Source organism: Argentina silus, assembly GCF_951799395.1.
Source record: "Argentina silus genome assembly, chromosome: 4".
Lineage (NCBI taxonomy): Eukaryota > Metazoa > Chordata > Actinopteri > Argentiniformes > Argentinidae > Argentina > Argentina silus.
The window spans coordinates 23,643,632-23,666,685 of record NC_139658.1 but is presented as its reverse complement, the minus strand read 5'-3'; the positions used below and the strand labels follow the sequence as shown (position 1 = coordinate 23,666,685).

Genomic DNA, 23,054 nt, shown 5'->3' with positions numbered 1-23,054 from the left:
AAATATGCTTTTTTTGTGCGTGTGCCAACTTTCAACTTTGACCTGTGAAGGAGCCCATCCACTTCCCGTTGTTGCAGCGTGTGTTCTGTTGATGAAACAGCCGACGTTCTGTCGGCGCTCCAGCTTTTAGCGGCAATATGGTAAATAATTCAAACACACTTTATTAGTTTAGTAAGATACAGTTCACATACGACATGCGTTTCCCGGCGAATTAGTTGCTTTCTTGTTTCATTCCTTGCGGTTGTGAAACAGTGCTAGCTCTTGCTAGCTAACGTAGCTAAGATGTGGCTAGGTCTCTATACGAGGGTTCCAACCTTCAGTCTCCACATGTGTGTTTGTGTTATTGATCTTATAATGTTATTTAGCTGTTAGTGAGTAACTCAGACATTTATCTATACTGTTTAACGGGTAACAGCCTAGATACCACCACCCATCAGCCTTAATGTGTCAGCTACCGAAGTTAGCCGCTGAATAGTAGACAGCAACCATCAACGCCACCATAACTAACTAAATGTGTTTTTGTTTTTGACGTAGGCACGTAATGCAGAGAAGGCCATGTAAGTATTTCTGTATTGAACACATTATTATAGAACTACCATTTGTGTAGTATCATACATTCAGTGTTATGCAATCTTTGTCCTGGAGAGCCAAAGGGGTGCACAGTTTTGTTCTAGCTCAGTACTTGCACCTGACTGAACTGATCAAAAGCCTGATGGTCAGTTAGTTGAGTAGCTGAACCAGTGCTTGGCTTCAACCAGTATGTGTGACTGCTTGGACCTCATACTGTAATATAAGTTGTGTGGTTTCTTGTGTGTATTCATTGACAATAGTCGTTAAAAAAAACAACGTACATTCTCCCACAGGACGGCCTTGGCGAGATTTCGTCAAGCTCAGCTAGAGGAGGGTAAAGTTAGGGTAAAGAACATCTGTTGTTTTTTACTCCCACATTTCCATTGATTACTACCATGTACCTGATGCCTACTGGCTTAATTGAATAGGTTGTCAGTAGCCGTTGTTGTTTCAGTGATTTGTCCTTGTTGTGTGTGGATGTCAACAGGAACGGAGACCCTTCCTGGCATCAGAGTGCAATGAGTTGCCTAAAGCAGAGAAGTGGAGGAGACAGGTAAAGAGACGCTGCTGTTGTTATTATACTGTTCCCTTGATGGGTTATGGTCTTCATGCTGTCATGTTATGGTCATTGTCATTCCATGACTGTTGTTTGATGTTCCTCAGATTCTCTCTGACCACTTGTTTGTGTAGAAAACTCAATTTGCTACTTTGATGATTTAACCCGTCACCCTTATTTTCTTCCATTTTAGATCATCAGTGAGATCTCCAAGAAAGTAGCTCAAATTCAAAATGGTAAGTGGTCACAAGTGACACAGAACAGTTATAACCTGTTATAGCCGTGACTGATGTGATGTATTTCTCTCTCTTATTCATGCCTCTCCTGTTCTGTCTCCAGCTGGCTTGGGGGAGTTCAAGATCCGAGACTTGAACGATGAGATCAACAAGTGCCTGAGAGAGAAAGGTCACTGGGAGGTCAGGATCAAGGAGCTCGGTGGTCCTGACTATGGGGTGAGGATCTGTCACTTCTAGATCACTAATGAATGTCATTGTAGAGCCCCATGGCCTGCCTGGCCGTGTCCTCTACTGTACGTGCTTCAGCCAACTCCCAGCTGTCTGCCTAGCCGCACATCAGGCGAGGCTGGTGGAGGTAGAAATCGGAGGACGGGCCCATTGTAATGCATGGAATGAGGAATGGTATCAAACGTGTGTTTGATACCATTCCTCATCCCGTTCCATGCATTACAATGAACCCGTCCTCCGATTTCTACCTCCACCAGCCTCCCCTGCCGTACATGTGGACAGACAAGGACAGGTGTTGACTAAAAAGCATGTACACCTTGGAGCCAGACAAGCAGATTTGTTTCCCTTCCTGTATCAAATTGTCAAAATCATTTCTAAAATGTGTTTTCTCGTACAGAGAGTTGGACCAAAGATGCTTGACCACGAAGGCAAGGAGGTTCCAGGAAACAGAGGATATAAATATTTCGGTGCTGCCAAAGACCTTCCTGGAGTGAGGGAGCTGTTTGAGAAAGAGCGTACGTTCACTGTCTTCTTACCAGGGGAGGCTGGCGGAGGTAGAAATCGGAGGACGGGCTCATTGTAATGCATTGGACGGAATTCGGAAGGGTATCAAACATTCGACCATTGACCATTCCTCATTCCATTCCATGCATTACAATGAGCCCGTCCTCCGATTTCTACCTCGACCAGCCTCCCCTGCTTCCTAACCTTGATGGATGAAATATTAAACTAAACAAGAAGATGAGATCTCTGTTGAATGTGAAGAAGATGAGATCTTTGTTGAATGTGAAGAAGATGAGATCTCTGAACGTGTCCCCATCTTATTCCCCGCCTCAGCAATCCCTCCGCCCAGGAAGACGCGAGCGGAGATGATGAAGGACATCGATGCGGAGTACTACGGCTACAGGGATGAAGACGACGGGGCGTTGGTGCCTCTGGAGCAGGAGTACGAGAAACAAGGTAGAGCCCTGCTGAACACACACACTCACAGAGAGCCCTGAACACACACATCCACATAGAACCCTGAACACACACACACACTCACACAGAGCCCTAGACACACACACACTCACAGAGAGCCCTGAACACACACATCCACATAGAACCCTGAACACACACACACTCACACAGAGCCCTAGACACACACACACTCACACAGAGCCCTGCTGAACACACACTCACATAGAACCCTGAACACACACACTCACAGAGCCCTGAACACACACATTCACACAGAGCCCTGTAAAAGGTGCAATACACATAATGTTTGTCCTCCTACAAAATACAAATGATTGTGTCTTATTTATCAAATCATAGAGGTTAGTTTGATTTTCTCAGGGGACCCCAATTTGAAATCAGGGGACCCGACCCCAAGTTTGAGAACTGCTGCTTTACGGCTCAAGTGGTCATCCGTTGCGTTCTAAGTGGTCTTTATTGCAGTCAGATGGTAATCTGGTGTAGACGTCTACTCCCTGTAGGTTCAGCACCTGAAGATGTTAAACACTTCCCTGTCTGCTAATGTGGGCCGCATGGCCGCAATAAGGAGGGTTCGGGACACCGTCATTGTCTGGTGCCTGGGTTACTTCCAGGACAACCAGGAAGGAATGTCTCTCATTCAGCGTCTCGTGTCTCTGAAGAAGATCAACTCTGACCACGAGACGCCACACACACCTGACTCCACCTAGGACATTAAGTTCCCCACCCCTTATACACACACACACACACATACGCCTTGTCCTGCACACGTGTGTGTGTGTGTGTATATAGAAACACACACACACAAATATACAGTATGCACACATAGGAACACACGTGTATATACACACACATACAGTACGAACACACATGTATATACACACATGTACACACACATACAGTACGAACACACACACACACTCACTTTGCTGTTCCTGATAGAGAATGGCAGCCTTTGTAAGCGTAGTGTACTGTGTGTCTGTCTCTGTGCTGGTGGCATGTGGTTCTCATTTGGCCTGGTGTATTTTAGTCTTCTACATGCAACAACGGGGCGGAGGGCTGATGCAACTCATATGAGACCTCTTTATTAAACACACCACATATTCAATCCCCTTGGTGAACGTTTCCTTCAGGGGGGGATTGACCAGGCCTTGGTTTGTTGGTTTGTTCTTGCACCAAGACCTTCTTCAGGCTGGGAACTTGCAGGAACTCAGGAACAGTATTGAGGAAGTGACCCTCTTTCACACGAGAACATGCATAACAGACACAGACTTCTGTTTATTGTTTAAGCCACTGAGTTGACAACAGCATAATTGTGTGTGTGTGTGTGTGTGTCTGTCTGGGTCTATTCTTTACATTATGGTATGCATCCCAGAGCATTATTGCGGCCATTGTGCAGTTTGACCATTAGTACCCTAAATGGTCCTAATACAACACACACAGCTGGCCCAGATAACAATGACTGAAGTGTGTGTGTGTGTGTCTCTCTGTGTCTGTGTCTGTGTGTGTGTGTGTGTGTGTCTCAGTCATAACAGAGGCTGTGGAGAAGTGGAAGGCTGAGAGAGAAGCACGCCTCGCTGGAGGAGGAGGAGAGAAGGAAGTGGAGGAGGAAGAGGAGCACATCTACGCCGTCCAGGAGGAGGAGGTAAGATGGCCTCCGAAAATCTCAGTCAAATCAATCACCCGGGGAAACGGGTCGTTACACCTTGTCCTGCACACGGGTGTGTCTCCTGAAAGCTCCTTAGTACAGCGCTAGGAGTCTTTCCTACGTTGCCTGTGATGGACTGAAGATGATCTTCTACCTGCGGAGTTTACTGGAAACCCAACCCCTGTCAAACACTGAAGTACATAAGCATCCACGTGTCTCACCCTCCAACATGTCCATGTGTCTCACCCTCCAACATGTCCACGTGTCTCACCCTCCAACATGTCCATGTGTCTCACCCTCCAACATGTCCACGTGTCTCACCCTCCAACATGTCCATGTGTCTCACCCTCCAACATGTCCATGTGTCTCACCCTCCAACATGTCCACGTGTCTCACCCTCCAACATGTCCACGTGTCTCACCCTCCAACATGTCCACGTGTCTCACCCTCCAACATGTCCACGTGTCTTTCAGCATTCTGATGAGGAGATGAGAGACCAGGCGGAGGGAGAGGATGGAATACAGACCTTTATCGCCCACGTCCCTGTGCCCTCGCAGAAAGAGGTGAGTGGAGGCACTGCTGCGTGGCCCATACGTGCAGTAAGAAGCAGACCTGGGTGAAACACCTACAGTACCAGTCAAACGTTTGGACACACCTTCTCATTCAATGGTTTTTCTTTATTTTTATTATTTTCTACATTGTAGATTAATATTGAAGACATCAAAACTATGAAGGAACACATATGGAATTATGTAGTAAACAAAAAAGTGTTAAACAAACCAGAATATGTTTTATATTTTAGATTCTGCAAAGTAGCCACCTTTTGCTTTGATGACAGCTTTGCACACTCTTGGCAAGGTGTGTCCAGACTTTTGACTGGTGCTGTATGTCAAGTACTCAGGCATGTCAGATGTGCTTGGTTTAGCTTTGACTTTGTAATCGTATCGAATGGTCCCGAAAAGTAGTCGTAAATACAACAAGCAGGGGGACTATACATAAAAAGTGTTGTCATTTCTGAATGGTGAAACAAATGTGTACACAAATACCATCAAATGAAAGCTGAGAATCTGTGCTTTAACCTCATAGTAATTGACTGATTTCAAATCCAAACTTTTGGAGCGTAGAGCAAAAACGAAGGGAAAAAAATGCTTCACTATCCCATTACTTACGCAGGGTGCTGTCTGTATTTGACCCAGATCTGTTGATAAGACCTCTCACAGCCTGCAGAAAGCCATCTTTCACGTGGTCAAAGTGGGGCAAAATATCTTGATATCAGTGGATGTAGAAATCGGAGGACGGGGCTCATTATAATGCATGGAATGGAATAAAGAATGGCATCAAAGACACGTGTTTGATATCATTCCGCATTCCATGCATTACAATGAGCCCCGTCCTCTGATTTCTACCTCCACCAGCCTCCATTGCTTGACGCAACCTCTCTCTCTCTCCCTCCCCCTCCCCTCCCTGTCCCCCTCAGATCGAGGAAGCCCTCGTCAGGAGAAAGAAGATGGAGCTGTTGCAGAAGTACGCTAGTGAAACGTTGATGGCCCAGAGTGAAGAGGCCAAGACACTCCTGGGGTTGTAGTGGCGTTTTCAATGTTTCAACAAAAAAAAAAAAAGGTTTTTTTTCAACAGTATTGAATGGTTGCTTTCTTCAAGGACGTCTACTGTACTAGAGAAGAGACCATTAGGATTTATGAAATGACATGTGACGTGAGGGTGCTGGGGTGTGTTCCATGTACAGTAACACAGCATGTGATACGATGTGAAGGCGACATGGGGCCATGATTTGTAAATAGCGTCTTTTTATATACATGTATTCTGTTTCTCTCTCGGTGGACAACTTTCTACAGAACATTTCAAACAAGGTTAAACTGCCATTTGGTGCATTCTTTTCTTTGATATGAATAAATATTTTCCCATCATCTGTTTGGATTCTACTCCCTCCCTCCCTCCCTCCCCTCCCTCCCTCCCTCCCTCCCTCCCTCAGTCATTAATGTGGTCCTCCATGCCTCTGCTTTAGACACACGTGTGTCTGATCAGAGTCACCTGGGGTCTGTTCTGGAGGGCGGCATGTTCCAGAACGTCCAGATAGAACTATGCAACGTAGAACGTATTCGTTTCTTGTGTTCTAGAATCGGGAGTCATTGTCAACTCTATTTTGTTGCATTTCTTTCTGCCATGATGTGAATATTTCACCTCGCTGAATGCACCCCTGGCCGTCTCTAATTTGAGGCTTGAATGCTGCTGATTGGGAGCAGACTGGTTCATGTGACTCCTCGTAAAGCAGAGGAGGGTGGTGGAGAAGCAGCCCCGGTAGTCACACTTCCCTCATCAAGCGCTCAATCTAATCTTATCCTTGGCAAAATGCTGCTGCTGTCCCTGTGGAACTCGGGCTGATGTTTGATATTAAGTATCATGCATTCAGCCACAGTCAGTCACGTGTTTTGACTACTGTATGTAATGATAATGACAATGACATCCTCTGCAACACACTCAGTGGCCCTTACCAAATATGACCCCACCCCCTGGTCCCCTTCTCCCTGGGCTCTGATAATAATGCATTACATTGTGTAATAATGGCACTACATTCCATGGAGAGAACAAGAATAGATAGAGAGATAGATAAATTAAGAGTGAAACAAAAGCACAGTCAGTAAAAACAGCAATAAAAATAGTTTAAAAGATTAAAAGCAAGTTGAAAAAGATGGGTTTTGAGGGATCATTTGATCATTTGAAGGAGGAGAGTGGATTCTTTGATGTGGTTTGGGAGAGTGTTCCAAATCGTGGGGGGCTGCAGTGGAGAAACCCCTAGTTAGCTCTAGAGTAGATCTGTAGGGGGTGGAAAGGTATGAACAAGCTCCAAATGGCAGTGTCTTCACCTTCAATAGTGTCTTCACCTTCGCTCCAAATGGCATTTTCACTACCTTTCTCGCCTATCCAGTCTTTACAGATCAACAGTAGGCGGGTGACCTGGGAGTAGGGGCTGCGGGTTGTTTATTACCAGGGACTAGGGGCCAGGACCATTGTTTTTCGTGGAATGCGGGAATTCGACAAATGAAGCAACATACTGTTTTAAACCTTTCAGACTCTCAGGCGCTATGCAGTAATTGACCTGAGAATCAATGGCTGAAAATACTTGCTCGTAAATCATGTATTGTTAGCAATGCTATAGGACTACTTGACCATTATAGACAGATAGCCTCTGCACAATGTCATACATATGTCTAGATACATTTTCGGATCTAAACAGATCTAATCTTTTTAGACGCTAAAATATAGTAGGCTAAACTTGTTTCTGATTCCCCAATTACCAGTTAAAAAAAAGAGGAAAAATTACAATTAGCATGTGTATATTATTCTTTTCATGTTTCCACATTAATGATGTTTTCTAGGTGATTTATCAATATGCAGAGCATAGGAAGCTGTGGACAATCCTTCAGTGAGCGGTATGACAATGACACCGTGATGCTCTTCACCGACTCCTTTGTTTCGCTTTTCAGATTCTCGCTCAGTCGATAGGAACGGAATCTGATGCACCTTCCCGTGCAATGTCAAACATTGACCGATCACGAAATCTTTTAGATTTTTCGGTAACGTGAGCGAAAACGGTCGCACGAATCTCCTCTACAACCTTGTATGCCCGCGAAGACGTTGATGTTCCGAATCCGTTCCCCTTCACCCCCCCCCCCCCCCCACCGCCTCTCACCAGACCACCTCCTCTCTGTCGTCACGTTGTTTTGCCTCCAGAGATATATATGAAGGACTTGAACACGATGGAAGATTAGAGCCACATGAAGGGCGTCAGCACGATGGAAGAACATTAGAACAAGAGGCTGCATAAAGAACCGGATACTAGAACAACAGTAGCAGAAATATGAGGGGCCTGAGTGTTTTCCACCGGGCGGTGAATACTCTGAGCAGCCGGCAAGTTAACGGAGGGACGACTCTCTGGACACGGTGCGGAATGTGCGGAACTCCGACGTCTAAGAGCAAGGTAGGGAACGTCGGAGCGTTGACGTGTGAACTTTGTGTGAACACCCGTCAGGTACATTGTTGCCATTTAACGATACAAGGTCATTCTTTTGCCTAAAATCTCTTGTTTCATTGAGCTGGTCATTCATTCGAGTAGATTTGCCTTGAAGCTGAAATCTGTAGCGGTCAGGCATGTTCTACTAAAAGTAAACTCGCCTGTACTTTTGTTATGATGATGATGTATTCACGTGTTCATGTATCCATCAACATAACTTAGGATAACATTCTCATAGTCGTATAACCTACCTTTAACTGTAGACAATAGTATATAGTACCTCTAGGGAAATTGTACCACCAATGTTCGGAAACCTGAGAAGAGGTCACACACGACCAGGCATGTGATTGGAGAACGTTGTGGGCGCCGCCACGTGATGTGGACAGGCGTCTGCTTACATTCCCATACCTTTCTGTGGGGCTGTACTCACTGCCCCCCTACCCACCCCCTACCCACCCCCTCAGCTTAACCATGGTCTCACCACCCCCCTACTGCCCCTCCCCGCCCCCCTACCCACCCCCCCAGCCTAACCTGGGTCTCACTGCCCCCCTACCCACCCCCTCAGCCTAACCTGGGTCTCACCGCCCCCTACCCACCCCTGTGCTTTAGAGGTAGGTCAGCCACAGTGCCTCTATGGAACACAATAATCAACATAATTGTAGTGTACAAGGTTTTAAATATGTTCTGTATGAGTGAGGTAGGCAAACCTGATTATACCCTGCTGCTACATGTTATGTCACTACTGACTATGCATGATAAAGAAACACATTTCTCTCTCTCTCTCTCTCTCTCTCTCTCTCTCTCTGTCTCTCTCTCACGATGTGAGTTGCTTGCTCATTCAACAGCAAATGGGACATCTGTGTGGTTTGTGCACAGGAGCATGAACTGGATGTTATTATGCTATCTAAAAATAGGTTTCAAACATGTGAATTTAAACACAGACGTCCCTTCACAAACATTTTATTCTCGAAGATAGCAAAGCAACCAGAGATGAGAACTGGAGGGGAATTATGTTGATGTAGAATGTGTTTGTGTGTGTCCACTGGATCTTTGCTGAGATAAGCAAGTGTTCCCTCTGGGGAAAAGCACAGATGTTAGGCCTGGTAATCCTTAAGTGCACGAGAGAGGAGACATTCTTACCAGTGACAAACAGGGACAAACCAGAGACAAGCAGCCACCAAAAGGTCACGGATGTACGTAGTGTCCCTTCTGTGCTGGTTTTGTAAGACCTAAGAGCCTTACTGTAAGCTGCCATGTCATCTATTCTCTGAATATCTGCTGTGTTTCATTTGAGTGAATATAAGGGATTATTTTGCGGTATGGCAGTTCTATCTATCTATCTATCTATCTATCTATCTATCTATCTATCTATCTATATAGCAAGCACATGTCATGGAAGAAGTGTTTTTTTTTTTTTTTTTAACTCAATTGTGAATATTGTCCAAGTTGATCAGATAAAACATGTATTTCAATTGGGTTGTAAATATGTTATTACATGTTTGTAACATGTCGATCACACATGTTATACTCTGTGTCTTTCACCACAGCCTCTCTAACCAGTGAAACCCGTCTTCTAACGTGTAGGTCCAGCCGGGCTTTGGCTTGCTGTTTGACATCGACGGGGTCCTTGTGCGCGGGAAGACTCCCATCCCGGCAGCTAAGAGGGCCTTTCAGAAGCTGGTGGACTCGCGCGGCCAGTTTGTGGTCCCCGTGGTGTTCGTGACCAACGCAGGGAACTGTCTCAGACAGAAGAAGGCTGATCAGCTGTCTCACATCCTGGGAGTTCCTGTGAGTCGCTTTCACTTGGTCTTTATTTCAAGGAAGTTCTCTTCAGTTCCCTGTTTCCTTGCTCACAGCTTTGAACGCTGCTAAACAACATTTACATGATTTACACAACATTTACAAATGCTCTTAGAAATGTGAAGATCTAGATATAATTCCCCCGTACATTAATTGCAAGTTACTTTTTCAGAAAGAATATATAATATGCAATATGGATATGGGGGGGGGGGGGGGGGGGTCTCACTTCATTATGTGTATTAATATGATTTTTGTGTGTTTCTTCTTCAGATTTCTCAAGACCAGGTGATGCTATCTCACAGCCCTCTGAGGATGTTCAGGAAGTACCACGACAAATGTGTCCTCGTGTCTGGACAAGGGCCTGTGTTGGACATCGCCAAGAAGTATCCTTCTCATTCTGTTTATATCAATGTCTTTCTACTCTCCTCCTGTCTCAGAAGACACTGTGTTATGAAAATGTACCCCCAGTCATTTTGGATTATTAATACAGTATATTGCGACTTCTATATTTCAAATACATCACTATATCACTGTATCCTAGTTTCTGTGCTGTCTTTTTTATGTACCAGAGGTGATAGTCTGGTATGCTGGCTGAAATAGCCGCCCTGCATCTGACCCATGTGATATGGTTGTGTAACCCCCCCCTCCGATTTAGCTCATCTTCTCCTGATAGATTAAACTGAAGGCTGTGTGTGTGTGTGTGTGTGTGTGTGTGTGTGTGTGTGTGTGTGTGTGATTGTGTCTGATTGTGTGTGTGATTGTGTGTGTGTGTGTGTGTGTGTCTGATTGTGTGTGTGTGTGATTGTGTGTGTGATTGTGTGTGTGATTGTGTGATTGTGTGTGTGTGTGTTTGTTTGAACTGCCAAACCTAATGAGTAGTTACGCAACACGCCATTTAAGATTTGGGTGATATTTCTGGGTGCAGGCGTCCTCCCTGAGAGACAAGGGTGCTATTAGCTTTCCTGTCAACAAGATGATCTTTTTCTCTGTTAAGCAGGCGAGGCAGAAATGTGGTACAAGTAAATCATTATTACCAGCCCTGAGGACTGTCGTGCCGTAGCAAAGTCTTCCGTGTCAAGTAATCAATGGAATGTAGCCAGGTTGGTTTGAGAAGGTACTGCAGCCTAATGCATCTAAATCAGAGGAGGCAGGCTGAGGCAGAAATCCGAGGACGGGCTCATTGTTAATGCACGGAATGGAATGAGGAGTGTGTTGGATTCCGTTCCTCATTCCGTTCCGTGCATTACAATGAGCGCCCGTCCTCCGGTTTCTACCTCCCCTGGTCTAGCCCCATCAGGGGTAGTGAATGAGTGTAGGGGGAAAGGTAGAGGTCCAGACTGCAGGTGTTGTGTATATACAGTATATACGTCATTTAGCTGACGCTTTCACTCAAAGCAACTTACATTGCAGTGAGTGCATACATTTCAGTATATATGGTCCCAGTGGGAATCAAACCCACAACCTAAGCGTTGTTAGTGCCATGCTCTACCAACTGAGCCACAGAGGTGTATGCTTCTCCTTCACCTGCTCCTCCAGCCTGGGCTTCATGAACGTCGTGAGCGTGGACATGCTGAGGGAACACTTCCCCCTGCTGGACATGGTGGATCACAACAGACGGCCCAAACTACCGGTACGCAAGCCCATGACAGTGGAGGCTGGTGGAGGTAGAAATCGGAGGATGGGCTCATTGTAATGCATGTTTGATACCATTCCTCATTCAGTTCTGTGCATTACGGTGAGCCCGTCCTCCGATTTCTACCTCCACCAGCCTCCCACTGGTCCATGATATGCTGCTCCAGCTGTCACTCAGTTCTCAGTTCAATCAATTGCAGATAAGTGCGAACCCTATTGGGGGTTGTATTGGGAGGTGTTAACTGCATTAAAACTGGGACACTTCCTAAGCTGTTCCCCTGGAAGCCATTATCAGTGGATATTGGTGCAAAGGACCTGACCTTAAAGGACTAAGACGGACTAGGACCTGACCTTAAAGGACTAAGACGGACTAGGACCTGACCTTAAAAGACCTGACCTTAAAGGACTAGGACGGACTAGGACCTGACCATAAAAGACCTGACCTTAAAGGACTAGGACCTGACCATAAAAGACCTGACCTTAAAGGACTAGGACGGACTAGGACCTGACCTTAAAAGACCTGACCTTAAAGGACTAAGACGGACTAGGACCTGACCATAAAAGACCTGACCTTAAAGGACGAGGACGGACTAGGACCCGACCTTAAAAGACCTGACCTTAAAGGACTAGGACCTGACCATAAAAGACCTGACCTTAAAGGACGAGGACGGACTAGGACCTGACCTTAAAGGACGAGGACGGACTAGGACCTGACCTTAAAGGACGAGGACGGACTAGGACCCGACCTTTAAGGACTAGGACCTGACCTTAAAGGACTGTGTTCTGTAATGTCAACATTAGTGTCTTTAGCTTTTATGTGCTATTCATTCAATCTGGGCCCGAGTATTCTCTGTTTATATGAATTTAGAAAACCATAGAGTCATGTTAGTGTTGCCATGTGACCTCTAGTTGTGTGATGTGCACAGTGTTGTCAGGGAGAGTTGTCGTCAGGGAGTCTGACAGTGTGCTCTTGTGTCTTCTCTCTCACTGCAGTCCTCACCCATCTTGAATCTCCCTAAAGTTGAAGGTAAGATGCATTATTATTGTGACATATTGTGTGTAGCTTTATTGTTATGATGAAAAGAGTAGTATTTTCAGACTCAGCTATTCTGATGGTTCTGTACTACAAACCTATAGTTTTGTTTATGATTCACTACACTACCTAGATGATACACATCTGCAATTGCTTACATCTTGTATTTAATTGTTTTTGTTTTGGTGTCTGTCTGTCTGTCTCTCTCTCTGTTTGTCTGTCTGTCTGTCTGTCTTCCTCATTGCAGCTGTCATTCTATTTGGAGAGCCAATCCGATGGGAGACAAACCTTCAGTTGATCATTGACGTGCTGTTGACCAATGGAAACCTGGCCAACGCCCACGAGAACCAACACTCCGCCCACCTGCCCCTGCTGGCCTGTAACATGGACCTCATGTGGATGGCAGAAGCGCAGTCTCCACGGTAACGCTTTATACAGCATCATCACAAGGAAACTGACAGGAGCCCAGTTCTGAAACGCAGTGTAAGGGAACAGGCTCTTCCAGTTAGTCAGTCAAACAGACATACCAGGGCAATAACTACATAACCGCTTCTCTTTGGTAATGCTAAGTCCTATGCAAATAGGGGGGCCAAAGCTGTCTACCTTCGCTGCAAGAGATGTTGCATCCGTGTATGAAATGCGCTCTGTAACCACCGTCTTATTTGACGTTTGACTTAGCGTCCTAATCTTCTCCTGCCCTGCTCCTGCCTCCAGGTTTGGCCACGGGACGTTCCTGGTGTGCCTGGAGAACATCTACAGGAAGATCACGGGCCAGGAGCTGAAGTACGAGGCCCTGATGGGGAAGCCCAGCGAGCTCACGTACCACTACGCTGAGTTCCTGGTCCGAGAGCAGGCGGAGGAGAGGGGCTGGAGGACCCCCATCAGGTCACTCTACGCCATCGGGTGAGGAAACGCTCTCTGTTCCTACTCTGCTTCTGACATGAAACGCTAATACAAAAAATATCACTTTTGCTAAATGCCTCAGATGTGAACTTAGATATCACTCTACGCCATCGGGTGAGGAACCCTCTACTCTGCTGCTCCACTGTCCTTATTCATATTCTCATTCAAACATGAAACATTAAGAAAAACAATTATTTAAAATGTTTTGCCTTTGAACACGTGTGGCGTGTTGTTCGGGGGGGTCGAATGCAGAGTAGAACACAGATGGTTTGTTTTAACAGACGGGCAAGTAAAGTTCTATTCCATTCTATTCTATTCCATTCTAATTCCACTCTAACTCTGCTGTGCCCTCTTTCCTGTCGCCAGGGACAACCTGATGACGGACATTTACGGAGCCAACCTGTACAACCGCTACCTGGAGGAGAGAGGGACCAGGCAGAGCGCCCAGGTGGTGGCCAAGGTCGCCGCGGGCACGGGCACCGGCGCCCCCAAGGCCCTGCCCCAGGACGAGGACATGGACCGGGCCTGGGAGAGCGAGCTGGCCTCCCCCTCGGCCACTTCCTGCAAGTCCATCCTGGTGTGTACGGGCGTGTACAACCCCCACACGGAGGTCCCTGTGGACGCCAACCACAGCATCAAGGAGACCGTGTTCCACGGGCACCGTGACTTCCGCTTCGACCCGGCTCTGGTGGAACCGGGAAACATTGTGCAGGACGTGGAGGACGCCGTGGAGCTCATATTCCAGAAGGAGAAGTTTGCTGCTGCTAGACCGTGACAATATGCTAAAAACCTGTGGCGATGCTCTCTCTGAGGTCACAATGAGCCTCCACCGCTTGGTCCCTGTCCTTAGGATCACTTCAGGATCTCTCCTCTGTGGACTGAAGAGGTTTAGTAGATATATTGGATGGCTTGTTTACATTTGCATTCAAAGGATCCTGAGCTTGAGCACTTATCAAAGAAGAGTAAGCCATAAGTTCAGTACTCATCTTTGAGGAGGGCTTTTTTTTAGTATGAAAATGTTAGTGTAAACCAGTACAAAAGCTTTTTTTATCCGTCCCATGCAAGTTGCTGAGGCGAAACGTTTTAAAACCATAGAAATTCAGGTAGATTTTACTGCTCATAGTCGGTAATACCTTATATTGAGGAACACCAAATAGGAAAAAACAATAGCTATCTGTATTGACTGGAGATATTTGATGTTTTAGATATTACCCATGTTATTGTTTATACAAGGTTACGTTGATGACCATCGATGTTCTGCCAACAGATTATATATCTGTGTTCTCCTCAGTTTCATTTCATTTAACAAGGAGCATGTTGAATACAGGTTGTGATGTAACTGCCAGAGAACTGCACTGAGAAGAACAGAAGCAAGGATGCACCGTCTTACTAGAGTTGTGATGTTGCCAGTGTGTTCAGAATCAGAATCAGAATTATTTTATTTGGCCAAGTATATTTGCACATTGACTTGGTGAGGTTGGTGCATGGACATAAAAAACAAATAGCAAATTTACAAAAAAGAGCAGCAGAACAATACATTTTGTAGGCTGTGTGTGTTTCCTCTCTGGGTTAGTGTTGCTCTGTCATACGAACAACTGTTCTATTCATGAAGAACGTGTTGTTACGTTTTTTAACATCGGTGCTGGAAGTGGATTGAATAAGGGGGGGTGGGGCAATATTCCATACGAGGTGCTGGTTTCGTGTCAGGATGTGTTGCCACGTCAACCATTATAGGATTTCTGTTTCAGTGACAACATGTATGACAGTTGGGTTGTCATGGATTTTGTATGATGAGTGTTTATTACCGTTGAGGTGATGGTTTCAATTGCACTACCGATAGGTCAGAAGGAAAAGTGCCGTCAGAAATGAAAGTCTAGGATGAGGATACTGCAGTTGTCTGGGGAAAACAATCCACAATGCAGGTTTGAAATGCCATCGTAAACCAACTCTGTTAATGTAGTGCCTTAACTTATAAATATACAATTTTATACTTGTACTTATACACCTAAACCTTTGTTTTTACCATGTACTATACCCATACTGTCCATATGTCATAGTATCTACAATGTAAACATTTCTATTATACGATATTATATCATTGTAAAGAAAATTATGTGACACCATTTTCCATTCATGAAAATTGCAAAGTTAACAAATGTAAGTGATTAATGTCAAGTTATTTATATTGCTTACAGGTTCTGTGGTTGTGGCACAGGAAATGTTAGTGACATCACTGTAAAGCAAAGGAGCTGCATGTATAGGCTACTGTATTTATTTTATTAACAATTCAAGAGCAACAGTGTTGAAAAGACTTTTAAAAATGTTTTTATGTATAATGTGCTGTTGATGATAAAGGACTAAACCTGATTGATTTCTGCTCATTCGTTATCATTCTAAACTCTGTACAAACGATCCAGACAGGGTTTTTCCTCAGAAAATGACATTTAATTCAATATGAACAGATCATTTTGAGCATTACATCTCCAGATACAAAGATTACAAACAAACACAATTAACTGTCAACATCTCACCATTATAAAGATGTGGAAAAACTGCATAGTTACACTTTGATTCCATTGTCTGGTCTTTTAACACTGCGATACACACAACTCTCTTTCATATCTGCATGTACAACGACAGAAAGGGGAAGGCACTTGTCCGTACATCTTGAATGTCTGTCATCTTTATCACATCGGACGTCACCACCATCCTTCAAATACATTCATGCATTTTCACATCTCAATTGAGTGTTCATATTAACAGTATCAAAATGAACATTACATTTCACACAAATAGATATGAAATATGGCAGATAGATTCTTGAATTCTGTATTTTGTTGTTGTGCTATAAAATCGGAGATATACTTTTGATATCAATTTTTTTGAAAATGTTATTTTACCAGTGACTTGTGTGAAACTGTCAAAGTGCAAGCACTTAAAGGTAGACCGCGATAGGACAGACACGAAAAACGCGGGGCGACCAACCGCAAGACTATTCACTCAGCCGCCTCTTCATCACCCGGCTGTCGCGTTGCATCGACGCGACCGCTAGCGAGCTAAACGTCCTGCTCGGGTGAATCTAAAACAACTCTAAAGAAGAGTTCCAACTTCCTTTAGTCACGTCATATCGCGGAGTCTACCTTTAACTCTGCGTACGTAATAGAGTAGTTGAAGAGCACTGAAATATGTCCTGTTCAGGCCTAGCGTTCCTCCCACTAGTCTGTGACAGATACAAACAACAACAACAATGCCCATTTGCTCCCTTTCCTCACTGCAAATACATCAAATAAACAAATATATCACTGTCAGCTTCACAAGAGGGACTCACGGTACTGAACCATGGTGATATCCACGAGCCACATCCTTGTGTGCCAACGCACTGTCCTGCGTTGCACCTCTCTCAATGCCATAATCACTGCATCACGTCAGATGTCATTGGATGATCATGCTGATGAAGCACTGTGCCAATGAAAGCCTATGCTACATACTCTAACTTCTAACACAAAAACACACCACCACCACCATCATCATCATCATCATCCTCCTCACTATCCTCATACTAGCTAAAACACTGCCAGTTTGTTGGCTAGCAGATCTGGGTCAAAAAGGTAAGCTTGATTTAGCTTGCTTAGGGCTATGTATTAGAGGACTATATATTAGACCAGGGCTATGTCTTCGACCCTAGACCAGGGTTATGTTTTAGACCAAGGTCTATGTTTTAGAGCCAGGGCTATGTCTTAGACCCAGGGCTATGTATTAGACCCTGGGCTATATTTTAGACCAGGGCTATGTATTAGAGGGCTATGTTTTAGATCCTAGCCCAGAGCTATGTATTATACCCAGGGCTATATTTTAGACCAGGGCTATGTATTAGAGGGCTATGTTTTAGATCCAAGCCCAGGGCTATGTATTATACCCAGGGCTATATTTTAGACCAGGGCTATGTATTAGAGGGCTATGTTTTAGATCCTAGCCCAGGGCTATGTATTAGACCCAGGGCTGGTGGGCACTGGGCACTGTTATCCATCTCCTATATCAAAGCCACTACGTACCTCTCTACATCTGGGGTACACAGACGTTTCAATGCCAGGCAGAGCAAACTCACTGTAGCAGATCATGAGGCATATGATATTGTTTACTGCAACAATCTCAAATCAGTCCCTACCCCCAATGCACTTCTGGCGATTTGAGCGAATTTGACAGCTAGCAGGGAGCAATATGGCGACAAATTGGTGACAAATTCAAGTGCATAGGGCGTAGGGCGTTGGGGATGGGGGTTCATCAGGATAGGGGGGATAGACTTCTAGTGCTTCGTATCTACAATGGTCCACAATGCCCTTCACTAAATGTCATTCCAGTCCAGTTGAATTACCTTCAAAAGTATGCTCACATCATAAAATAAACAAATTAAAAAAAAAAGGTAGGAGGTCCAACATTGCCTTTGGAAGTCGAGAGCCAAGCCTGCCTTCCTCGCCAGGAGGGCGAGGTGGTTACTGCTCTAGGGAAGGTACAACTGTGTGTTAGTTTAGACACACTAACTATATGGATGTGTTGAGCCCAGGGGAGGCTGGTGGAGGTAGAAATCGGAGGACCGGCACATTGGATGCATGGAATGGAATGAAGAATGGTATCAAAGATATGTGTTTGATACCACTCCTCATTACGTTCCAGGCATTACAATGACTCCATCCTCTGATTTCTGCCTCCACCAGCCTCCTGCGGTTGAGCCCAACCAAACCAAATCAACAGCCGAAGAAAACAAACTATCGTTAAACATGAGGAAAATCAGCTAGAACAAGAGGCCATTTTAGATCCACAACATTCCAGTTGTTGGTTCCCTACTCTCCCTTCAGGACCGGTAGATAGTTTGACCAAACACAGCATCATCGCAGCACTGGTACAGTGTCCTGTGTTACAGGAGCTGTTTTTCAAAATAAAAATTAAAAACTAGCATATATGCTAAATAAAAGCAACAGCTACATACATTTTCCCCCAGTAGTGGCACAGGTATTGCTACAGTACATCAATAACTGTATCACCAACCGCTCCCTGAAAAGAGTAGCACAAATAGAAGTAAAGTATTTTTTTTTAAACAGCTTAACAATGATCCACCAGTTTCTCCCCACATAAAACCCCATAGAATAGAATCAATCTTCTACGGTTCAAATCGGCTAACTCTAGAACATCCGTAGAACTCTAGAACATTCCATCAACATCAACAGCCACACCCCCAGCCCTCTGTGGCCACGTCCTTGCTGTTCAGTTTGAAACTGTCTGTTACGTTTTCATTGAACATGGGCCCGCCATGCCTCAGGATCAGCTCGGCGGCCATCTTGTTGAAAGCCTCCTCGACGTTGTTGGAGTCCTTAGCGGACGTCTCGACGGCGCAGATGAACTCCAGCTGGTGGGCCATGGTCTGGGCGTCTTCGTAAGGGACCTGGCGGGTTTCAGTCAAGTCCGACTTGTTCCCTAAAAATAGACGGTTGGGAAATACAGTGATGGCATGAGTATCGGCTACACAGTGATGACATCAGCATGTATATTTAATATTTTATTATCACATCATATGACATTATCATATCACACACACACACACCAAGCAAAATTATGCCTCCATATAAACCTGCAGTGAAGACCTTTGCGTAAGAGGGAGAAAGAGATGGATGTCATTCTCTGTGGGGGCGCTTAGTGGCGTAGCACAGTAATGCGCACACCACGTAATCGCAAGGTTCCTGGTTCGATTCCGACCCTCTACCTATCTTGCATGTCATCCCTCCTCTCTCTCACCCATCCTTCCTGTCAACCTCTACTGTCTCTCTCTCAATAAAGCAGAAATGCCCTAAAAACATATTTTAAAAAGAAAAGAAAAAGAAAAGAAAAAAGGATGTCATTCTCTGGCCGAACCTCTAAAGTCTTTCCTTGATTCCTCACATCCCCTATCGTGGCCTCCTCCTCCAACCTCACTGGAGGTGAAAGTCTGACGCCACTCCTCTCAGGCCTTCTCCTCCAATACACTCTGAGAAGGAGGTGAGGGAGGACGTGAGGAATCAATAACAGACCTTTGAGATTCGCCCTATATATGGTAGTAAACAGGGGAGGCTGGTGGAGGTAGAAATCGGAGGACGGTGCTCATTGTCATGCATGGAACGGAATGAGATACGGTATCAAGGAACGGTATCAAACACAACGCGATTTCCATTTCCGTTCCGTGCATTACAATGAGCCCGTCCTCCGATGCCTACCTCCCCCGGCCTCCCCTGGTCGTGAATGAGGCTGAGCAAAGCGACCGACCAATGAGAAGAGGCACGATGTTGGAACCGCCGTATTTCTTCACGTCTTCCATCCACTTGGGCACGGACATGAAGGACTCCTTGTTGGTGATGTCGTAGGTGATGATGGCGCCGTTCGTGCTGCGGTAGTAGCTCTGTGTGATGGTGCGGAAACGCTCCTGGCCCGCCGTGTCCCAGATCTGCAGCTGAATAACAATGACAACAACAAACATCCCATGATTACCTCATTCCCTCATTCATCATCACCGGCAGGGTTCAAAGGTTACTGACGTACTGTGTGTTCTGGGACACTGGGGCAGGGTGTGATAGTACAATGGAATTCTTACTCCAAGCTGCCCCTCTTCGAAAACACAATAGAACACAGGGTGACCGAACGGTGGGAGTGGGACCCTTAGGATGACTTTACCCTTTAACCTTAATCCTAATCCTATCCTTGACCATCCTCAACCTATACCTGGAAATCGCCAGAAGGATCCCACATAGTTTCTGAGTGGTATTGGGCTCTCTGTTCAGTGGGGGAAATGGCATAGCTTGGATCTATATATAGCCCCTCCTCAAAAACACACAACTCTGACCATGCTGCAAAGGCTCCAACCTGTCAATGCTAGGCCTATGTAACTAGAATTTACGACCAAGTATTTGAGCTGTCTGTCCTAAACCAAGGCTTAGGGTGAGGGTGAGGCTTGGGTAAGGCGTATGGTTCCGGTTAGTACACTGAAATCATCATCATGTGGCTCAGTTGGTCGATCTTAGGTTGTGGGTTCGATTCCCGCCGGGACCATATATACTGAAAAAATGTATGCACTCACTGCAATGTAAGTCGCTTTGGATAAAAGCATCAGCTAAATGGCGTATATTATATTCTTCTTATTATTATTATATTATGTCAGGTGTGACGTTCTAGCACAACGTACTATCACTATCAGTGTGGAAAGAGTCACGCCATCTGTCGTAAGACAATGGCAGCTCACAGGACCGCATCAATAGAAAGTGATGATGTCTGCTGAGTAAGCTCTAGCCATATAGGGCCCATAGAGATAGAAAGGTTCTTTATCTATGTACGCTTTTATATCTATGCATAGAGCTACATGGACTTTCGTCACTACGACCCTGGAGACTAGTCACACAAGTTATATATCCTTACACTTAACATTTCATCACCCCTCTTTTGAGCACTAGATTAGATCCCGAAACATGATCACAGTTGGATCAGAGGGAACAGGTGAAATGGTGCAATAGGCCCATGACAAATAGTAAGGTTGATCACCAGAAAGGCATTCTAGTGAATAGCCTCACCAGATATTAGCTTACACTCTCACTCTGACCGCTCAGGGACACCAGTGCCTCTGTTTACATGTTTAACATGTTTAACCAGTCCCTTTGTTGACCTGTTTAACATGTTCAACCAGTCCCTTTGTTGACCTGTTTAACATGTTCAACCAGTGCCTTTGTTGACCTGTTTAACATGTTCAACCAGTCCCTTTGTTGACCTGTTTAACATGTTCAACCAGTCCCTTTGTTGACATGTTTAACATGTTCAACCAGTCCCTTTGTTGACATGTTTAACATGTTCAAGAGGTCCCTTTATTGACCTGTTTAACATGTTCAACCAGTCCCTTTGTTGACCTGTTTAACATGTTCAACCAGTCCCTTTGTTTACATGTTTAACATGTTCAACCAGTGCCTTTGTTTACATGTTTAACATGTTCAACCAGTCCCTCTGTTTACATGTTTAACATGTTCAACCAGTCCCTTTGTTGACATGTTTAACATGTTCAAGAGGTCCCTTTGTTTACATGTTTAACATGTTCAACCAGTGCCTTTGTTTACATGTTTAACATGTTCAACCAGTCCCTCTGTTTACATGTTTAACATGTTCAACCAGTGCCTTTGTTTATATGTTCAACTTGAGGGCCTTGAGGTGACAGTTGCATAACTCATCATCAACAGTTACTGTGTAGCCTATATTATAATCCCCATATTCGAAACAAATAAGAAATAGAAATGATTCCCAGGACGTGTCGCCTGGTGTGAGGTGTATCAGGTGATGAGACGGTGGCGGTGGCCTCGGCTCCTTCTGATCAGACACAGCAGGAAACACGTATGCAGGCCCGCTGCAACACAAAGCAGCGATAACAAACAGCCCGGCAGCACAATAATGACACGGCACATCTGAGCCGACGACTGCTTTACTCCACATAACACCAGAAACAACACCGACACATGACACAAGCCTACTAACCTTCACTCGCTTTCCTTGAATATCTATTGTTTTCATGGTAAAGTCCACTCCAATTGTATTTCCTTGTCTTTCGATGAATATGCCAGTCTTGAAACGCTGAACCACACATGTTTTGCCAACCCCAACATCTCCCACTAAAACTATCTTAAAAACGAAGTCATAATTATCATCTGAATCAAGTAATGACATCGTCGCTGTGACCGCGGAGACACTGTGTTTGTAGATAACAGGACAGTCAGGAGGATAGGTGTTCTCTCGCTCAGAGCCTGTTACTTATTTGTTTTGAGAGCAGAACTGACGTGGAGAAGTCGGCACTTGCGGAATTGCCAACGCGGAAGGGACTAGCAGGCAGAAGTAAAGTTTAGGTATCTTCGCGCCGCGCCTGATTATTTTTTACCATGGAATGTAATCCAGCATTTCTTCACGGCCAGGGGTCCTGATGTGGCTCGCTCCGCCAGAAGCCTACAAAACACACCGAGGGAAGAAGAACAAGCACTTCCTTGGCGGCCATGTTGGCCTATGTTGTAGTTCGTATTATTATTGTAGGCGCTCGCCAATTAAGAAGTTGATTTTATATCGTTTATTTGAAGCGACTAGGTTTGCAAAGGGGCGGAAACGTTCCGGAAACTTTCTATGGAAACTTTGGCCGAGGAATTCTGGGAATATTCCCCTATTAGAAAAGAACATGGGGCATCTCCGAGTTTCCTACAACTGCCGAACACGCCATTATAGTTTGAGATGGCAGTGATTTCTACTTAAACTTGCTGCAAGGAACTGTGATTCTCAAATTAACAAAACATAACAACTAGTCAATTTCATGTAATTTCCACCAGTTGAAAACAGAACATAATGTACATAAACACAAGTGGAAAGATTTCTATGGCGAACTGTTTTATTTCATGCACTGCATC

The 23,054-nt window shown here is 45.0% G+C and overlaps 3 protein-coding genes across 4 annotated transcripts; 2 read left to right on the top strand and 1 right to left on the bottom strand.

The window, feature by feature from the left end:
- Window positions 1-49: 49 nt before the first annotated feature.
- On the top strand, window positions 50-6,138 carry isy1 (ISY1 splicing factor homolog). The gene is made up of 11 exons (XM_083668033.1): window positions 50-140; window positions 535-557; window positions 864-915; window positions 1,058-1,123; window positions 1,320-1,362; window positions 1,466-1,578; window positions 1,988-2,105; window positions 2,428-2,550; window positions 4,092-4,210; window positions 4,687-4,776; window positions 5,691-6,138. The coding sequence occupies exons 1-11, from the start codon at window positions 138-140 to the stop codon at window positions 5,796-5,798; spliced, it is 858 nt and encodes a 285-aa protein (XP_083524159.1). The 5' UTR covers window positions 50-137; the 3' UTR covers window positions 5,799-6,138.
- A 1,849-nt stretch (window positions 6,139-7,987) lies between these two features.
- On the top strand, window positions 7,988-15,978 carry LOC310803478 (haloacid dehalogenase-like hydrolase domain-containing 5). The gene is made up of 8 exons (XM_083668265.1): window positions 7,988-8,210; window positions 9,828-10,031; window positions 10,314-10,426; window positions 11,580-11,673; window positions 12,669-12,702; window positions 12,956-13,130; window positions 13,423-13,611; window positions 13,978-15,978. Exons 1-8 carry the CDS (start codon window positions 8,091-8,093, stop codon window positions 14,384-14,386), a joined length of 1,338 nt encoding a protein of 445 aa, XP_083524391.1. The 5' UTR covers window positions 7,988-8,090; the 3' UTR covers window positions 14,387-15,978.
- Window positions 15,979-16,117: 139 nt separating this feature from the next.
- rab43 (RAB43, member RAS oncogene family) lies at window positions 16,118-22,450 on the bottom strand. Of its 2 annotated transcripts, XR_014554183.1 has the most exons (4): window positions 22,144-22,450; window positions 19,903-20,086; window positions 17,713-19,080; window positions 16,118-17,655 (listed from the first exon to the last, which is right to left on the bottom strand). XR_014554183.1 is itself a non-coding variant. In XM_083668266.1 (3 exons), the coding sequence occupies exons 1-3, from the start codon at window positions 22,330-22,332 to the stop codon at window positions 18,827-18,829; spliced, it is 627 nt and encodes a 208-aa protein (XP_083524392.1). In that variant the 5' UTR covers window positions 22,333-22,450; the 3' UTR covers window positions 16,118-18,826. The 2 variants fall into 2 exon arrangements, 1 of the variants encoding a protein (XP_083524392.1); XM_083668266.1 differs by having other exon boundaries at window positions 16,118-19,080.
- Window positions 22,451-23,054: the final 604 nt, after the last annotated feature.

Coding starts and splice junctions, on each gene's coding strand:
- isy1 (XM_083668033.1), top strand. Junction 916..1,057: donor TAGAGGAGGGTAAAGTTAGG/GTAAAGAACATC, acceptor GGATGTCAACAG/GAACGGAGACCCTTCCTGGC. Junction 1,363..1,465: donor AGTAGCTCAAATTCAAAATG/GTAAGTGGTCAC, acceptor TTCTGTCTCCAG/CTGGCTTGGGGGAGTTCAAG.
- LOC310803478 (XM_083668265.1), top strand. CDS start 8,091: ATGAGGGGCCTGAGTGTTTTCCACCGGGCGGTGAATACTCTGAGCAGC. Junction 8,211..9,827: donor CTCCGACGTCTAAGAGCAAG/GTAGGGAACGTC, acceptor TCTAACGTGTAG/GTCCAGCCGGGCTTTGGCTT. Junction 13,131..13,422: donor GCAGAAGCGCAGTCTCCACG/GTAACGCTTTAT, acceptor TCCTGCCTCCAG/GTTTGGCCACGGGACGTTCC.
- rab43 (XM_083668266.1), bottom strand. CDS start 22,332: ATGTCATTACTTGATTCAGATGATAATTATGACTTCGTTTTTAAGATA. Junction 20,087..22,143: donor TTCAAGGAAAGCGAGTGAAG/GTTAGTAGGCTT, acceptor ATTGTTATTCAG/CTGCAGATCTGGGACACGGC. Junction 19,081..19,902: donor CATCGTGCCTCTTCTCATTG/GTCGGTCGCTTT, acceptor GTCTATTTTTAG/GGAACAAGTCGGACTTGACT.